The 20,486-nt window shown below is 37.6% G+C and overlaps 1 protein-coding gene across 1 annotated transcript in view; it reads left to right on the top strand.

Moving 5' to 3' along the window:
• The window catches only part of ACBD6 (acyl-CoA binding domain containing 6), a 215,678-nt gene that overhangs the window by 181,366 nt on the left and 13,826 nt on the right, over nt 1–20,486 (top strand). The window contains exon 7 of the mRNA XM_027868507.1: nt 17,756–17,786. Coding sequence (XP_027724308.1) covers nt 17,756–17,786 — 31 coding nt within the window. The remainder of the gene's footprint in view (nt 1–17,755; nt 17,787–20,486) is intronic.

The following is a 20,486-nucleotide window of genomic DNA, read 5'->3' as shown; positions in this document are numbered from 1 at the left end:
AATAAAAAAATCTATAGTAATTCATTTTGTATTAATAAAGAACTGGAAGCTAAGAGAGTGCCCACCACTTGGGAAATGATTGGAAAAATTATTGTTTTTGAATGTAATGATATATTGTTATACCATGAGAAGTGATGAAATAGATGGTTTCAGGGAAATCTAGGAAGACTTAGAAAGCATAGGAATAAATGGAGCTTTCCCTAAAATGACACATAGAATGATCTATCTAAAATCATCATGAAGCATTATCTGTAATGGAAATAAGCTGGAAGAAGCCTTTCCAGTAAGTTCTCCTTCATAGTTTCTTCTCTGTAGGTTCACATGACACTGTTCTCTCCTGGTTCTCCTATCTATCTAAATACACCTGAGACTCTTTTGCTGGATCTTCATCTAGATCACACCCGTTAACTATGGAAGTCCCCCAAAGCTCTGCCCCTCTATACCATTTCACTTAGTGATCTTATAAGCTCCATAGTTTCAACTATCATCTCTGTGCACTTTCCTCATCTGCAAAATGAGGTAACCTCTAAGGCTCATCCCAGCTGAGAACTAACGATAACCAACCCATCAGTAGCCCCTCAGTAAAATGATATGTATAACCCATAGAATCATAGAATTGTCCTGCAGCATATGTATTAGAAGAAGAGAGCTCCAAATTGTGGAGAAAAGGACAGAAGGAAAGTAAAAAAAGAAGCACAGACAAGCAAGATAGCTTTGAAAGCTACAGGTTGAATTATTACTTGGAGAAAAAAGCTATAATAATACACATTTGCAGTTTCACATACAACCCACTTTTTCAATTCTATTGTGTATGTAGAAATATCTGTTTTATTTAATATTAAATTCAGAATTTAAAAAAAAATAACATGTTCAGGTCCTTAATTTTTTTTTTAAAGATTTGTTCATTTCAGAAGGAGTACATTGATTTCACTAATATTATAATTTTACTGTCTATTTTTCCTTGCAGTTGTTTAACTTTTCCTTGAAATATTGCCATTGTGTGTGTGTGTGTGTGTGTAAAGTATTTGTACTCATTGGCTATATCTCTTTAAGTAAAACATAGTTTCCCTATTGATCTTCTTCAATTAAATCTCATTGGTACTTCTGATTTTTTTAGTCCAGCTGAAGATAATAGGTTTTGTTTCAAACTCTTATTTTAACTATGTGTGATTTATGTTTTAAGTGAATTTCCTATAAACAACATATTGTTAGAGTCTGCTTTCTAATCTGTTTTGCTGCTCTTTTCCTTTTTATGTGTGAGTTCATACCATTTACATTCAGAATTATTGTCGTTAATTGCCTGTTTCCCTCCATTGTATTCTCTCATATCCTTTCCTGTCCCTCTTCCAAGTCCACCACTTCACAAAGAAGAGGTATTGAACAAGAAAAATATGTACATAGAACCAATGGGCTATAGTTGATGCAGTCTATTTCCATTCCTCTGATATTAATCTCTTCTCCTAGACTCCAATCATAAGCATACCTTTTTTTTTTATGAGCCCCTAAATGATCCATTTTTAGAGACAGAATTTGCTTTGCTTATGACTAATTTTTTCCTGAGCGTACCTTTTCTCTTATTCCTCCTCTTCCCATCCCAATTTGTTCCAGTTTGTCTGTATTTCTGTACCAAACTACAATCTACCCTCTTGATTAGCTTAAATGAAAGTGAGGTTTCAGTGAAGGACACTCCTCCTACCCCTTTCTCTTTGTTTATATCAGCCTCTACTTGCTCACACAGATTATGTATGATAGCAAGTTCCCTCCCCACTATTCTTTTCTAATGTGTTACTTTTTCTCTACTTTTCTATCTTATTTTAAGGTCATTAGATCATAATAAAATAGGCTCTTTGTCTTATTTAATTCCTTCACTAATAGTATTAGGAATATTGAAGTGCCACTTGTGTCTTCTCCTTATTAGAATGTAAATATTTTGTCCCTTTATAGTCCCTTGTAACCTTGTAATTCCTCAGACATCTTTACTTTTTTATATTCTTGGGTCCTGTGTTTGCAAAGTTTTTATTAACCTTTGGAATTTTCATTAGGAATGCAGTCACTTTTGCTGAGCAAGTTATTTTTAGTTATAAGCCTTTGTCTTTTTCCTTTAAGAATATTATCATCTAAGCTTGCCAATTTTTTTAGTAGAAGCTGCCAAGTTTTATGTGATTCTGACTGTAGCTCCTCAGTTCTTAAACTCTGTCTTCTCAACTTATTGCATGATTTTTTTTTTAAACTGGAAGCTCTGGATTTGAGGTTTCTTTCAAGAGATGACTGGAAGAATTCTTTCTGTTTTTACTTTGCCCTCTGGTTCTAATAGATTTAAAAAGTTTTCGTTTGTGATTTCGTATAATATGGTTTCATGGTTCTTTAAAAAAAATTTTTTTTCTCCTTGACTTGTTTTTCAAGTCTCTTGTTTTTGATATGAGGTGTCCTGTATTTTTTAGATTTTGTCTTTTAACCTTGTTATTAAAACAAGCCTTTTTTTTCCCCCCACAGCATCTCATGGAGTCATTCATTTCTGTTTGGTCCATTTTAATTTTCAGAGAATACATTACTTGACTAAAGTCATATACATCTACTTCTTTTAAGTCTTTTCTTCTAATGCATTCATTACTTTTCCATTTCTATCCTAAAGTTATCTTTTTTTTGCTTATAATATGATTTTTAAAACTCTTGACTGACTTCTTTAGGTTTCTAGTTGATTTTATGGCCAAGTTGTGTTTTTCTTTGAGACTTTGCTTATAGATAATAACACCAATGTTGTGGAATTATTATTTTCTTTTGTTTTTGTGCCTTGAGTGTTCTTGGTCACATAATAGCTCTTTATTGTGGATGCCTTTTTGTTTACTCATTCATCCAACATCACTTCCTAAATTGTGACTTTGGGCTCAGGCCAGACTCTGCACACTTCTGAAGGGAATTTTAGGGCCTTAATTGGTCTTCATTTGTATTCTCTGGAGTCTAAATGTTGTTTTCTCCAAGCATTAAGTGCTATGGTCTTCAAGAATCTTATGAGTGGCTAAGACCTGAAATCTTTCAGCATACCCTAAGTTATAAGATCTGGGGCTAAGTCTGATGGCTCCCCTACTAATTTGAACTTTGCAAGCCTCTGGCCCCAGCTTGGGTCTGGGCAACATACATAATCAGTCAATAAACATTTATTAAGTACCTCCTATGTGCCAGGCATTGTTGTAAGTGCTGGGGATATAATGCAAGGCACTAGTAGACTGCTGCTAACCCCAACCTCTGTCAACTGACTGAAAAGATACAGGGTCAGAGGGAGAGAACTGCAGGCTCACCCTTCATCTGAGCTCCTTTTCCTGGTTACTCAGCTGTAGGCCCCAGGAAGGGTCTGTGGACTGAATCTGCAACCCTGATTTAGGGTCAGAATCACACAGCTACTGCCCAGACCTAGTCCACACTAATTCTGCAATTAATTCTTGCCCTGGTGCACAACCTCAAATCCCTCTACAATCCTCTACAGGGTCATAATGGCACAACTTCTTTCTGGTTCCTGTTCATGTTCTTTGTGGTACATACAGCTTTATGCCCCATCTCGGCTGTATCCTCAACTCTGCTTCTTGTCTGATTACATAGCCTTGAAAACCGTAATCCAGTTACCATGCTATAAGGCTTTAAGCAGGCTCTCCTGCCTAGATGTCCTCCCCGGTGCCCACAAGCCTCTGCCTATATCTCTTTGCTGATATGGGTTGGAAAAATCACTGAGGTTTCTCCTTGGATTTCCTCATCACTACTCAGTCTAGTGGCCTTCTTTGATCTTTGTTAGAATAATTATTGTACAAGAGCTGAGATTCCTCCTACACAATGTATACCCAATTATAACATTTTTGGCATTTATCTCCATTAAATTTCTTATTATTTGATTCAGTCTAATATTTTAGACCAAAGATGACAAACACACTCCATTATAACATATCTAGTAAGTAGTCATCCAGCCTCTGCTTGAAGACCTCTAAGGAGTATCTCAAAGTTGTCCATTCCATTTTTTGACGGTTCTTATTGTTAGGAAGTTTTTCTTAACATTAGACCTAATTCTGCCTCTTTACAATTTCTGCCCAATTTACAGTTTCTGCCCATTGTTCTGCCCTCTGGGACCAAATAGAACAAGTCCTGATCCCTCCTCCACATGATAGCCCTTCAGATACTTAAACATGACAGCCATGATCTCCCTGACTTCCTCAAACTAAATATCCCATTTCCTCAAATGACATGGACTCAGGGCCCTTCATCTCACTTGCCCTTTTCTGGACACTCAGGCTTATCAGTGTCCTTTTTCAACTGTGGTGCCTGTAACTGAACACACTAACTCTAGATGAGTTCTGATGAGGGCAGAGTACAGTGGGATCATCACCTCCTTACTATACCTCTTTGAATGTAGTCCAAGATCACATTAGTTTTTTGACTCTCATATCATGTTAACTCAAATTAAGCTTGCAGTCCACCCAAATTCCTGGGTCTCTTTCAGACAAATTACTATCTAACCATGCCTTCCCCATCTTACACTGTTGAAGCTGATTTTTTTGGACATAAGTGTAGGATTTTACATTTATCCCTCCTGGATTTCAAGTCAACCCAATGCTTTTAGTCTGTTAAGATCTTTTTAGATTCCCTGCTCTATTGTTCAGTGTGTTATATGTCCCTCCCAGATTTATACGTAGAAAATTAAGTGGAGCAAATTATCATGGACTCTGTTCTAAATTTGAACCTAAACTTATTCTCCTCATACCCAACCCTTCTGCTTAATCAAAGACCATTGGTGTCAAACACATGACCCACAACATTCTTAAGTGCAGCCCAAGCCAGATTAAAATGTAATTGGGGAAATATTTAACAAAATAAATAAAAATACAATAAAACATAGGTAGTATAACATTTTAAAACTGCCAGTATACAGTCAGCAGGGATCCTTGTGTACTGTTTAGTGTCCACCACTCCTGGACTATAGCTTTTCATGATCTGCTTCTCAAATTATGTTAATCATAATAATTACTTACACTAGGTCTGGACTATACTTACTCTTTTAGGTCCATGAGCTTAACACTCAGTGTCACCAGTGCCTGACATGCAAGTTTGTAATTCCAAACTATTTCTGGTCCCTATACTGAGAAGGAAATTTCAAGCCACTCTGTTTTCCTGCTCCTCAGCCCAGCTTGTACAGTTGATCCTTATTCCCATCCTCCACTCTGTAGGAATGGGGCTAGAAGGTACAATATAATTCTATATAAAATGCCTACCATATGATCAGTTACCCAAGATACAAATAAGATAGTATATATGGAACTAAGTGACCCCTATAATATTTCACCTAATATATTTTTAATAGAATTAACAATTTTAAGTAGGATTTTTAACACAATAACTTTTTTCATTATTTTAGCTTTTTCTTTCTTTTATTTCAGCTAGGTTTTGTGTTTTACTTTACTGGATGTTATATATTATAGGAACTTCAATTGACCACAAGTTTTTGTTCATTTCATTTCCCTAAAGCAAGAATCTTCATATGATCTTCGGTACAGAGATGTCAGACCAATTATTTGTATTACACTTGGTTGTCTCCTACTATATAACTTCTGAATGTAAATCATTGAACTCTATCCTCTAATGAAGCATTGTGGTTAAAGATTTTTCTTTGTACTGTCTCATCTTTATACTATGTGCTTTGAACTATTTGGAGTAATAAACTTTTTTCTTCTTACTAACAAAAACCAAAACAAAATGGGGCACAGTGGATAGAGCACCAGCCCTAAAAGTCAGAAGGACCTGAGTTCAAACTCAGCCTCCGATACTTACTAGCTGTCTGATCCTGGGCAAGTCATTTAACCCTGATTGCCTCTCCCAAGCGAGATACTCCCTATCCTGCCAGAACTTGCATTCTAATAGGGATAGACAGAACATAAAGAGAAACTGGGGGAGGAATGGTATAGTTTAGAAATGGGATGAGCAGAGTCCAAAATGCAGGGGGCCTGGGATGTGGAAGATGACTTGAGTGCCACAGGTAGCATGGTTTGGAAATATCTGGGAATAGGCCTGGTTCTATTTTAAAAGACCGTATTTACCAAATTTGGGGGAAATTGTACTAAACTAAAACATATTGTAAAAACTTATTTTAAATCAAGAAAAATTAACAAATACTAGTTTTGAAACAGGTAAGTAAAAGTTTTCATGTGCTTATCAATTTTATTTATTCATTTTCTGCAACACATTTTAAAATAATTTATGAAGACGTTAACATTTTGTCCCTATTCTTCATTTTAAGGTTACCCATAAAGAATGGAAATATTTTAGTTTAAAACTACATTCATGCTTTTGCACACCCTTTATCTCAAAAACATCTAATTGAAAAGAACAAAAGCAAATACTATTGTACTCAGGATTGTTTTGCATTTTATAAAAGCATATAGTTGTTTTTACTGTCTATATCCAAGGGCCTGTTAATATAAACCCTTTCTGTTAAATGTAATCTAAAATGAAGATGATAGGCAATTCAGACCCACCATTCTTCACATCCAATTCAATTAAGTCCCACCTTCAGTGAATATATGATTTGGGTAGTTTGGGATTGATTACCATTCAAAATACTGACTCATTTCAGGTACCTCACTCACAAAAAGATATCAGGTACACTGGGGACACTGTTGTATTGTATATTTAAGTAGGTACATATATGTGTGTTTGGGTATATGCACATTTTATACACACAAAATGATACCATAGTATTATCAGTAATAGTAGAGCTAACATGGCTTTGTGTTGGGCAGTCAGAACCATCCCACTTTTATATAGAATATTTTAGAAATGTTGATTAATGGAAATAGTTGGTTTCATCCATGCTATATCTCTCTCAAATGTATAATGAATTAGTCAAAGATATAGCCTTCCCTTTCTCTAATTTCTGTTATAAGACACAAGATAGTGAAATTAGAGTACAATCCTTTAAAGCTTTTTGTCTTTCCACTCTGTACGTGCCAATCAGTTCTTTGAATTAAGTTCCCTTCTTATGTGCATGCCCCCTGCTTTAATTGGTTTTCTAAGCAGGAATACTATACATTGAAGGATAAACAGTATCTCACATCTCACTAGAACACTTTAACACACAGCACCTGAACACATTAGTCTTGAATTAGACATGGTTCTCTTGGAAACAGATAGTAAGCAAGGTTATGGGAATACTGACCCAAAGCAGAGCATGCTCAAAGGGCATTTTAAAGTGACTATGATTTTAACTGCTTTAATAATTATTCCATAGGTCAAATGTAAACAGTAATTATTCCCACCCAAAAATGAAGCATTACAAAACATGTTTCTAAGCACAGAGTTGGCATTTTAGAGAAAGTAAAAAAACATACATTAACAAAATAGAGATGAGAGAAAGAATGAGCTAGAATATTCCCCTTCCTATGTTTCTAGTCTTCTTACACCTTCCCCATCCCCCACATCTAGTGACACAGGCCTCCTTGCCATTCCTTGCACACAGTGTTCATTCTCCAAACTCCAGCCATTTTTACGAATTGTCCTCCATTCCTGGAACACTTTCTTTCCTCATCTCTGACTCCTGGCTGTCCATACTTCCTTCACATCTTAACTGATATCTCCATTGCTTCAAGAAGCTTTTCTGAATCTTCCTTAGTCTTGGTGCCTTCCCTCTGAAAGTATCTCCCAATTTATGTTTGCATGTTGTCTTCCCCATCAGACTGTGAGTTCTATGAAAGCAGGGACTTTTTTTTTTGCCTCTCTTTATATCCCTAGCATTTAGCACAATGCCTGGCACATAGTAGGAGATTAATAAATTCTTGTTGATTTGATTTTAATTAGCAAATCAGCAAATAAATCCAAAATGAAAACAGATATGAGATAATAACATAAGAATAAAAATGGGAAAATGATGCGAGGTAGATAAAATAGAATAAAGTAAAAATAGATAAAATAGAAAATAAAAAACTATAAAATTAATAAAACTAAAAGCTAGTTCTTTGAAAAGACCATCAAAATAAAAAATCTTTAGCTAACCTGGCCAGAAAAGAGAGAGAGAGAGAGAGAGAGAGAGAGAGAGAGAGAGAGGGAGGAAAATCAAAATTGCCAAAATGAACCAGGAAAATTATCTTCAACACTCTGAGGTCCCTTACAGCTCTAGATCTATTGTGATCTAAGAGAAAAGGTGTAGTGTCCACTACAGGAAAGGTGCCAGCCCCATCGCACCCTGCCCCACTCAGACCACGTCTGAGCTGTTATCTTCAGTTCTGGGGTCCTGTTATGTGAATGGACATTGATGGACGTGTTCAAGGAAAATGGCCAGGTTGACCTTGTCTCTGCTCACACACCTCCCATCCTAATTCAGTCCCTCGTCACTTCTTTACTGTACTATATCCTCTTCATTGGTTTCCTTGCTTCCAGTCTGTCTGCCATCTTCTACAGAGCTGCTAAATTGGTATTCCTAAAACATTTACCTGAACATGTCATTCCCCTTTTCAAGAAGCTTAAGTGGCAACCTGTTGCCTTCAGGACAAAAATGCAAACTTCTCTGTTTTGGAGAGAAGGCAGCTGGTGGAACAGTGGATAAAGAGCATGTCTTGGAGTTAGGAAGACCAGCGTTCAGATTTGGCCTTGCTCTGTTACCTTGGGCAAGTCACTTAACCTCTTTCTGCCTCTATTTCAACTGTAAAATGGGGTTTTGCCTCCCAGGGTTGTTCTGAGGATTGTATGAGATAATGTTTGTAAAGGGCTTAGCGCAGTGCTAGGTACATAGTAGATACTTAATGCTTGTCTCTCCCCTTTCTCTCCCCCCGCCTTTTGCATTTAAAATCCTTCGCAGTCTGTCTCCAGCCTATCTTCCAATACATTTCTTATTATTACTCCTCAAGTATCCAATGTTCCATCCAAGCTGGCCTCCCTCTTATTCCCTCTATGCACCATTCTGTCTCCTACCCACACAGCCTGCACAGGCTGCTATCCCCTTTCTCTCGTTTCTTAGAAGGCTGCTTCTCTCATCTTCCGCCTTGAAATCTCTTACTCTATTCAAGGATGAGCTCATGTGCAGCCTTCTACATGAAGCTTTTCCTGATCCCTCAATTAGTAGCCTCCCCTGCTCAAAATTACCTTGTGTGTATTTTGTTTTTATTTAACTGTGTACATTTTGTTTCTTTTCCCCTAGTTGAATGTAAGCTCCTCAAAGGCAGGACCTTTGCATTTCTGTCGTTGTATTCCAAGCCCCTAACACAGTTCCTGACACATGAAAGGGACTTAATAAATGCTTGTTGAATTAAATATAGTTGAATACAATTAGGGTCCTGAGGAACATGCCACAATAGGGTTGGTTTAAAGAATTAATGGTGTTTGACCTGAAAAAGAGAAAACATAGGTAGGACAGGATTCTTGTCTTCAGATTTTTGGAGGAAGGATTAGATTTATTCTGCTTAATCCCAGAGGGGAACACTAGGAGTAATGGGTGCAAGATTTAAACTTGGTGTAATGAAAAATTTCCAAACTCAGTTGACCATACGTGGGATAGACTGCCTCCCAAAATAATGGGTTCCCTATCACTGGAAGGCTGTAACTTGTTGAAGATGCTGCAGAGAAGGTTGCTAGTGTATAGTTTGGGCTGTATGCTGTGAGATCCCTTTCAACTCTTGAAATGTCCTTGGCCTCTGATTTTTTGCAAAGGAAAGTTAAACTGTTAGGAGGGTTCTGTAGTTACGCAAGTATAACACTGATGCCATATTACTTACATTTGGATTACTTTAAAAAAGGAGGGGGGGAACTTTTTTTGGTCACAAAAAGACTTCAACCCATTCTGTCAGTTTTCTGTTAAAAATGTATCTCCCATTTTTATGGTGGAAATCAGTGGAAAATTAAGATTTTATTTTTAAAAATTAGCTTTACAGCCAGCTTTATTTACATATCTCCTATGTAATCTGGAACTCCTTGTCTTTTTTTCTACTCAAAGTAAAGAGCTTTAGTTTCCCTGTAATCACCAACATTTTGAAAAGGTTATAGTACTTTGGTCAAAACGTTGGCCAAAATTAGACTAGGAACTCCTTGTCATGAAAATCACTTTCTTTCCTACTCTACCCCCATGACAAGCTAACAAAACTCACATATATTATGCATTCTGTATTTCCTATAACTCATTTATATTGTGCCAGGTCTATCCCAGCCTCTGCCTCCCTAGCAATTTCAGTATCCTGCTGAAGTCAATGTAGTCATCTTAGCTGGAGTTTCCAATGCCAACCCATCCTTGAGACCCATTTGTGTGGATGTGAATCTGGTCTGTTGCCTTATTAAGGATGAATAATCGATAGACTCTGTCTTTGATTGTTTTCCTTTCAGTCAGTTCCTCGCCATGCTTGCAATAGTTATTAATCCATTTACATATTATATCCTGAAGTTTGCTTTTACTCTTGCAGCCAAAATGGAAGGGCAGACATCTTTCTTGTACTGAAACTGTGGTGGCATAATATGTAGATGAAAAATGTGTCCAGTCTTTTCATTTTCCAGTAAAGCTAAACTGTTCTAGTCTTGTTTTGTTACTTTTAGAACAAGCAGAAATAGAAATCTTACATGTTTTGTTTTAGCAACTGACGTAAATTCTCAAGAGTAAAACTTCTAGAAATCATGTTTCCATTACCAGTTCTTCAGATCTCTGAATTTTCTGGTAACTTGACATTTATGCAGAATAGGCCGCTAAGAAAACTGGTCAGATGATATGAACAGTTCTCAGAAGAATTGTGAACTATCAGCAACCATATGCTTGGTCCAAGTCAGTAATAGTAAGAGAAATACAAATTAAAACAGTTCAGATCGAGTGAGACAATATTTGTAAAATGCTTAGCACAGTGGCTAGCTTATAGTGGGTACTTAATAAATGTTTATTTCTCCCCTCCCCTCAGAAATTTCATTTTGCCAGCTGGCAAAGATGGCAAAAGACAGAAATAGTCAATATTGGAGGGGCATGTGTTGTATTGATGGAGCTATGGATAGGTCTGTTTTGGAAAATGATTTGGAATTTATTAAGAAATTGCTATTTCTAATCTTCATTCCTATTCCATACTAGGCATCTACCCCAGGTTGATGAATGACAGGAGGACCTTCATACAACCAAATACTCACATCAGTACTGCCACATGGCATAGTGAATAGAAAGTCTGCTTCAGCAGTAGTAAGAACACTGGGGAAGCTATGAGGGCCCCAGAGAATGCTCTAAGGTTCTGCATTGCAGAACAAGTGCTAATCAGCCCTTGGGAAGGGGGTTCCATTGATGGTTCCCTATACTGATGATATCACAGGCCTTATCCCCTCTTCTCCCCCTCCCCCCAAGGAAAAAATCTTGTCTAAAGTAGCAAAAAAATCAAAACCAAGTTGATCAGGGATTGTGGTCACTACTGTGCAAAGCCCTGGGAATGCAAATAGAAATAGTGAGATAGTCTCTGGTCTCTAAAAGCTCACATTGTAATTGGGGAAGACAATGAGAGGGTTCAGCAGCGTGAAATATGGAAAAGGCTGGTGGTCCTGAGAGAGCAATGGGAGGGCAGATGGCAATGCCCAAGGGTCCTTAGGAGGCATCAGTAGATCAAATGGCAACTTCAGGGGTCTAGAAGACATAGTGCAGGGCAGATTGTAAGGCCTGGTAGGCCAGAAGACATAGTGGCCAAATAGATGGTAAAACTCCATGGTCCTCCACCTTGCCAGAAATATTACAGTTGATGATTCTTTTCTCATCCAAGTGGCATAAATACCTTTGACAGTCTGGAGAAGCCCATTCTCTGACAGTTGAGAGGCAGAGTAGACAGAAGTATTAAAATGGAGAAGGAACCCTCTTATACTAGTAAGGTTGAGAAAAGGACTCTCTAAAATGCCTGCCAGTCTCCCTCAGGCATCCTCATTGACCCATCTTGGTCCCAAACCATTTCTCATTAAAGAGGAACAAAAAAAAAATTGTTAATGGGGATTTGATACCTAAGGTAAGTAAGAAGATAGTAAAAGAACTCTCATTGCCCTTTATGAATTTCTCACTTGACCCAGATGAACTGCATCCTGAGGTGCTGAAAGAATTGGTACACTGGTACAGGTGAATATTAAATACTGTCAGCAATACTTATTTGAAAGATGAGGGAAGAGGCATCACAAAACTGGAAAAGTACAAATGTTTCTCTCTTATCTCCCCCCCCAAAAAAAGGGGAAAAACTGAATGCACACTATAGACCAATGACCTTGGCTTTGATTCCTGTGAAAATCCTAGAATTCATCATTAAAAAGGTATTTGGTGAACATCTGTAAAAACAGGCATGGATTACAAAGATCCAGGATGGCTTCATTAAGACTATATCATTCTAGGGGCAGCTAGGTGGCGCAGTGAATAGCGTCTTGGAGTCTGGAGGACCTGAGTTCAAGGGACCTGAATTCAAATCCGGCCTCAGACACTTGACACTTACTAGCTGTGTGACCCCAGGCAAGTCACTTAACCCCGATTGCCTCACTAAAAAGCAAAAAAAAAAAAAAAAAAAAGAATATATCATTCCATACTGCACATATATAATCTATATCAAATTGCTTGCTCTCTTAAGGAGGGGAGAGGAGAGGGAGAGAATTTGGAACTCCAGTTTTTTTTAAGGATGTTTAAAAAATTTCAAATGTAATTAAGAAAAAATAATAAAAATTTTTAGCTTTTAACAAAATCAATGCTGGGTTTTTCACCCTGGGAAATATACCTCATTTCTTAACATAAAAACTATTAAAATATTATAAGGGTTATAATTTAAATGACAATGTTTGCATATTTGCTGTGAAGTACCTATTATATCAAAACAAAATGTATCAGCATGTATATGTGTTAAAAAAATACATGAGTTCAAATTCATTGAACAGCTCAAAATCAATTAAAATGACTTTTCAAACTTAAAATATATGTCATTATAGAAAAGACTTCTTTTCTTTTTTTTTTTTTAAACTAGGTGACTAAACTGGTGGGTGGAGGATTATTGTAAATGTTGTTTACCTAGACTAGGTTTTACCAAAACATTGAATAAAACTTTTCATATTATTCTTATGGAAAAAGTGAAGAGACATGGACAAGACTGATACATTTAGATTGATGTGGAACTGGTTGAATGGCCAGACCCCAAAGAATCATCGTTATGGTTCAGTGTCAGCAGGGCAGGAGGTTTCCAACAGAGCGCCCCAGGAATCTGTGCTGTTTAGGGTTCTGATTAGTCTCTTAAATAAAAGGATAGATGGCATGCTTATTGAATTTGAAGATTCCTCAAAGTTGGGAGGGATAACTAAAACACAGGATGACAAAGTCAGGATCCAAATAGATTTTGACAGCCTAGAATGCTGAGCTGGCATTAGATCAGTCCATCAGTTAGTAAGTTTTTATTAAGCACCTACTGTGTGCCAAGCATAGTACCAGATATTTGGGATACAGAGACAAAAATGAAACTGTTCCTGCATTAAGGAGATTACATTCTCTCTGGGAAATGGCCAAAAATATATGCAAATAAATAAAGATAATGGTGGCAGTGAGGCATCAATAGCTGGAGGTGTGAGGAGAGGACTGCTGTAGGAGGTAATATGAACTGATCTTTGAAGGAATCTAGGGATTCTAAGAGAAGTGAAGAGAGAATGTGGAATAGCCTGTACAAAGGCAGGTAGATGGGAGATGGGGTGTCATGTGGGAGGAACAGCAAGCAGTACAGTTTTGTCAGACTAAAAAGCATGAGAAGTGGAATAAGACTGGAAAGGTACATGGGAGTCAGATGGTAAAAGGCTTTAGTTGCCAAATAGAAGAGTTATAGTCAGGCCTGTGCTTTAGAAGAGAGACTTTGAGGTAGGGAAAACAATTATGAGACTATTGCAAGAGCTCAAGTGGTAATGAATGATGAGCATTTGAAAGATGAAATTCAATAGGGATAGAGGTAATGTTTTATGCATGGATGAAAAAAGTCAACTTCACAAGCACTTGATGGAGGAGACGTGGTTATGTAGCAGTAAACGTTTGTCTAAAAAAGATCTAGGAGATCTAGTGCTTACTACGCACACAAATTCAATATTAGTCATTGAGCACTGCATTTGATGGAGCCATACCTACTAAAGAGGAGGCCATCTCCAGTCATCCTGATCTATATCTGGCAACTGAACCCAGATGACTCCAGAGTAAAAAGTGAGGCTGGTGACCTTGCACAGCCCTCCCTTACCCTTGATTGTCATGGCATCACCCCCCTAATGTCACGGTCCTCTTCAAGAACTAAGGACAAACAACAACAACAACAGCTATTGAGGAACTAGAAGGGAACACTCTCACTATCAAAGTATCTTATCAAAGATAATTGTTTAATTAATGAACATGACATGAAAGAAGATGCATTACCATCTATTTTGCTGAGGCATCCTAAGAACCAAGGGCCTTTCCATCTGATTGCACCTGAAACTTACTATATGTGTTTTCTCCCCATTAGAATGTAGAGCAAGGACTGTGTTGTTTTTCTGTCTATATCCCCAACATTTAGCACAGTGCTTGGCATATAGTAATCATTTAGTAAATATTTTTTCATTCCTTCATTCACTGTGATATGGCAGCTAAAAAAGTTAACGTTGTCTTTAGCTGCATTGAAAGACTTGGCCAGACCATGTTTGAAGTATTGTATTCCGTTCTGAGGGATAGCATTTAAAAAGCATGCTAATAAGCTGGAGAGTGCCCAGAAGAAGGCAGTCGAAATGACGATGGACCTTGAGTCCTGTGAGTATTATCTAAAGGAACCAAAGGATGTTTAGTTTTCAGCTGGAGAAAAGAAAGTGGGGGCAGGGAGAGGAGACTAGAGAGAAGCTAAGTGTTCAAGTATTTCAAGGACTGTCATGTGGAAGGGGATTAGACTTGTCCTGCATTATTTCATACAAGTTCTTGGAATCTCATTTCTTATGGCACAATAGTATTGCATCACATTCATATACCGTAACTTGTTTAGCCATTCCCCAAGAGGAGGACAGCCCCTCAGTTTCCAATTTTGGGCTAATTCCAATTTGAGCTAAGAAATTAGACTGCTGTAAATATTTCCATACACAGCGATCCTTTGCCTCTTCCTTTGATCTCTTTGGCATAACAGCCTAATAGTGATATAGCTGGGTCGAAAGGTATAGGCACAGTTTTAGTAAGTTTTGGGACATAGTTCCAAATTGCTTCCAGAGTAGCAATGCTAGTTCACATAACCACCAGCAGTCACAAGTCTGTTTTCCTGCAGCCCCTCCAGCATTTGGCATCTTCCTTTTTTGGAATCTTTGCCAGTCTGATGGGTATGAGGTAGAACTTTAAAGTTGTTTTCATTTGCATTTCTCTAATTATTGTTGATTTAGAGCATTATTTCATAGGCTTTGTTGGTAGCTTAGATTTCTTCCTTTGAAAATTACCTGTTCATATCCATTGACAATTTTTCTGTTGTGGAATGGCTCATAGTTTTATAGCCATGAATTAGTTTCTTATGTATCTTAGATATAAGACTTTCATCAGAGAAACTGACTGCAAAGTTTTTTTTCCCTGTTCACTTGTTTGCCTTCTTATTTTTAGATGTTTGTACAAGTACTTTTAAATTTTATATAATCAAACTCTTTAATTTGGGTTATCTCTATCACTTGTTTCTTCTGAACTTCTCTACTATTGATACATCTAAAAGGTAGTATATTCCTTTCTCCTCTAATTTCTTTATGATATGACCTTTTTATATCTAGGTTTCATATATCCATTTGGAACTTATCTTGGTGAAAACTAGATGGATGATACAGTGGATATAGTGCACTGGACTTAAGAGTCAGGGAGACCTGAGTTCACATCCAGCCTCAGACTTACTATCTGTGTAACCCTGGCCAAGTCATTTAACCTTCTTTGCTTCGTTCCTTATCTGTAAAAATGGAAGTAACAATAGCATCTACCTCCCCAAGTTGTTGTCATGATAAAATGAGATAGTATTTAAAAAATGATTTGCAAGCCTTAATGCACTATATCAAATGCTAGGTGATGGTGGTGTTAGTAAATGGTATGAAATCTTGGTCTAAACTCAACATCTGCAGACTGCTGTCCAGTTTTCCTAGCGGTTTTTGTCAAATAGTGAGTCCTTTCTCTAGTAATTGGGTCTTTGGGTTTATCAAAGATTGTGCTACTATGTTTCTTTCTATGTTGTAGGCCTAATCTGTCCCACTGATCAACTTCTTACCTTTTTAAGAAGTCCCAAATTGTTTTAATGTTTTGCTGCTTTTTAGTATAGTTTGAGGTCTGGTAGACTGAGACACTCCCCACTTCCTTTCTACTGTTTTTTTTTTTTAATTACTCTTAAGATTCTTGATCTTTTGTTCCTCCATATAAATTTTGTTGCCTTTTTCCCTACTTCATAAGATATTCCTTTGGTAATATAGTAAAAATTTAGACTTCATCAGGAAAAAAAATTGGAACTATTCAAAAGTTAGTAGGCTTGCTTTGAGAGTGTTAGTGAGTTCCTCCTCATTGTATGTCTTTTAGTAGAGGCTAGATACTATTTGTTAGGTGGGGATTTCCCCCACTTGTTATAATAAGGGTCCCTTTCAGAGTATGGGTTGATGACTGCTGAGATCTTTCCAATTCTAAAATTCTGTGATTTTTGTGACTTTCCCAGGGTTTCATAGTTACTATACATATCGGCTTCTTTTTAACCTAAAGACTCAGACTCACAAGATCATGGCTCCCCTTCAGTGTTTTTAATGATCCTAAATTTCTCCCTGAAACAAAGGCTCATCTTTTTTTTTAAACATGACTCCCTAAAAGAAAAAGCCATCTTTTTAATGCCTTTGTTCTCCCAGTGATGCTATGTGGTTGTGAATCTTGGAACATATATACTTGGTCTTTGTAGTTTCTTTCTCACATATTATAGCCATTCCCTAATGGCTTAAAACAGTAAAAGGGCCCAATTGTTAGCCTTTCTTTCCACAAGGGGTTGGATTTTCCATGGTTATAGATATAATTGAATCTGAAGGCAAAACCCCTCCTGGGGAAAAGGGGGTACAATTCAAAATGCAAACATAAATCACAGGTTGTGCTGGATCATGCATCAGCATTTCTCAGGAACTGCCAAATCCAAGATGGAAATGTAAAGCAAGGTTAGAAGTTTTAAGCTTGGAGGTCTGTATAGCAATCAAGCACATGCTATGAAAGTGTTTGAAATTATTTATCTGACAATCTGCTTCTTCAGCATTTTGCCATTTTATCTTTGCACTGAATGTTCCCTGCTCCCATCTTATCTGGCTCTGATATGGGAGCACATCAGCATACCATCATACATGCTGTAACTTCTCCTTGCCCTCCCACACTGCTAAAGTTCTGGGATCAGACATTTTTGCTAATAAGCAAGACATCTTAACTAAACAACAATAGAGGGGAAAAGGCTGACTGAAATGTTGTTTCCCTATCACTGGACTTGCTATGAGGTGTGGGGTTTTTTTTTTTGTTTGTTTGTTTTTTAAACATTTTACTCATCTTCCTGAGTTTAAATCTGGCCTCAGACACTTACTTGCTTTGTATCAGCTAGCACCCTGGGCAAGTCACTTAACCCTGTTTGCCTCAGTTTCTTCATCTGTAAAATGAGCTGGAGAAGGAAATGGCAAACCATTCCACTATCTTTGACAAGAAAACCCCAAATAGGGTCACGAAGAGTCAGACATGACTGATAAATGACAGAACATATCACTTGCTTAGAATTCTAAAATGTGTTATTTCCTTTCTTTGTAGGATAATGAAGGCCAGACAGCCCTACATTATGGTAAGCTATTGATAAATGTTATAGAATTGTAATTGATGCCATTCTTTGTCTTCGGAGAGACAGCATAGCATAGTGACTAGAGAGCTGGCCTTAAAGGCAGAAAGACCTGGATTCGAGTCCTGTCACTTACATGTACTAGCTATGCTATTGTGAACAAATTGCTTAGCCCCTCGGTGCTCTCAGAAAAAGGTGCTGGGGATTCCCTTACTCAGGAATTTCCTGTGCCAGTGAAATCACAGGTCCAGCCCATCCTAGAGCTTTTCACCTTTGACTGTGGAATTAGACCTAGGCTAAAAAAGAGATATTTGCATGTCATATTAATGGATACATTTGTCAAATCTTAGAGGGGAAAGTGGGAAAGAACAGAAAATGTCAAATATATGGGAAAGCATGGCTTTTCTGTGGGAGCGACAGCAAAGATGTTCCTATTCATCTTAGGTATTCTTTCACTTTAAGTTCAAAGTAAGAGTAACTTCTCACCTTCTGGCGGTAGGGGTAGGGTATAGAGGAGGGAATCCATGTTTGTGATTTCATCCCTGCAAATAACTCTGATATGGAAAACCCTCCATCAATGTAGAGCAATAAATTATAGTCTTAGAGATTAGCCTGGGGAACTGACAGGTTAATTGACTTGTCCCAAGCTTTTACATAGTTAGTATGTTCTAGAGGCAGATGAACCCAGGTCTTCCTGATTCCAAAGCTGAACTTCTGTCCACCATACCACACTGCCTTTCTTCTTAAATCTAATTCATATTTAATCAATCACCATGATGTTAGTTTATTAATGTTATTGAAATTTTAGATGTTCCTTTGCAGTAAATAAACATGACTACAGATTTCTCTAAACTACCTTATTCTTTTTCCATGCTTTAATTACATGATAAAATATAACTTATATTTTTAGACTTTGTGCCTTTTGAAATGAAAACAAACTGACTTAAGATAGCAACAATGATCATCTCTCATTTAATTGGACCCATTTTAACATTTTTGGCAAAATACTGAATAATTAAGATAATTCAATAACAATGGTGTAGTAATGCTAACATAGCATTTTTACCTTCAGGGGATTTCACATGTATTATTTTTAACTCCCTCAAGTTGGTAAGGATTTTTTTTTTCTCAGTTTGTATAGAGGTAAGTTGAAACCAACAATTTACATGCCTTACTGGGAAGGATTTCAATCTAAAATAGTTTAAAATAACTGCTAGAGTTAGTATTTAGCAGAACTCCTAAATCCCAGAAGATGCTAGAAAGGAGATTTTGATCCAAAATGCCCTTCTCCATTACAGTGGACCACAGGAAATCCAGTGCTGAACCATGGAAAAATAACTGAATATGTCCAATTCTTGCACCTAAACTGTGGAGCTTAGAAAATGTGGAGATAGAATGGGAAAATGTTATCCTTACAGGAGTTCTTGGAATTCCCAATAAATCTGCAGCCCCTGGACTTTTCATAAATAAATAGCAAGAATGAAATCAAGGGTTCCCTGGATATTCCAGTACAACTTAGAACTCTAAGCAGTAGGTGTGGGGGCTCCTGAAGTCCTTCTTCACCTTTATAGTTAGAGATCACATGGAAAGGATCATCCTATAGCATAGTTTTTGTATTGTAGCTCTGTGTGCTGCCATTAGAAGATTCCATTTAGATGTGAGAAGGAAGGATGCATGACCACCAATACAAAAGCATCTGGACTAAAAATGACCAAATCCAGGATAAGAGATTCACAGATGCCATTATAAGCATGCCAGGCCTGTATTGCCATTCATCTGGAATCAGCACAAAGTCCCCAAGTGCCCTTCCTTTGTCCACTGCTCTGACTTATCCCATCTATGTATACCTTAGCCAGTGCATGATATGAAAAACCAAATTTAAATGTCACTAAATGCTCCTCAGACTTCTGAGAAATGAAACAGCATGTACTGGTTATAGTATATTTCACTGTTGTAAGGATCCTTGATTTCATCAGGGTGGTTACTCCCTCCGACAGTGTAGGTCATAACCCCTTCATGCCTTAGGAAATGATCTTCATGGATAGATAAAGTCAACAAACTCACCACTTAGTGGCACCCCTTCTGGTGATGAACCTCTCTGAAATTAGTTGGGCTAGTCCTTGAGTGATATTCATACTGATTCTCCCAGGATCATACATAAAGCCTATCCAGCTTGGGGAGGATGTTGTTTTTGAAAACCAGGGTTACCACCAGCCGTGAGGCATTAGGGTAAGACTTTAGTGGAGGAAAACATCATTGGATCCAGTTCTCCTACCTCAAGTTTAAAAAGTAGACTCTTATAAACCTTACAAGGAAGTCCCTCCACAGGTTTATTTGGAGAGAGAAAAGAATGTGATTCTCATATAACTTCCCTATATACACATCCCAAAGTGTTTACTACTCTGCAGAGTGTGAGTACTGCCTCCAGCAGGAAGAGAAGGGCCAGTAGGGAAGCATGTGGGTGTGACATTTCTGCAGAAGCAGTTCCTGAAGACACCCTGTTGCTGGCTATTGTCTAAACTGGGGTGGGGAACCTGTAGCCTCCAGGCCACACATGGCTTTCTAGCCCTTGGATGCAGCCTTTTGACTGAGTCCAAGTTTTATAGAACAAATCCTTTTATTAAGGGGATTTGTTCTGTGAAATTTGGATTCAATCAAAGGGCCGAACCTGAGAACCTAGAGGGCTACATGTGGCCTCTAGGCCAC

The sequence above is a fragment of the Vombatus ursinus genome, unplaced genomic scaffold (assembly GCF_900497805.2).
Source record: "Vombatus ursinus unplaced genomic scaffold, bare-nosed wombat genome assembly UNPS02014789.1, whole genome shotgun sequence".
In the NCBI taxonomy this organism is placed as follows: Eukaryota; Metazoa; Chordata; class Mammalia; order Diprotodontia; family Vombatidae; genus Vombatus; species Vombatus ursinus.
The sequence above is the reverse complement of the archived record's forward strand: the minus strand, read 5'-3'. Positions and strand labels throughout refer to the sequence as shown.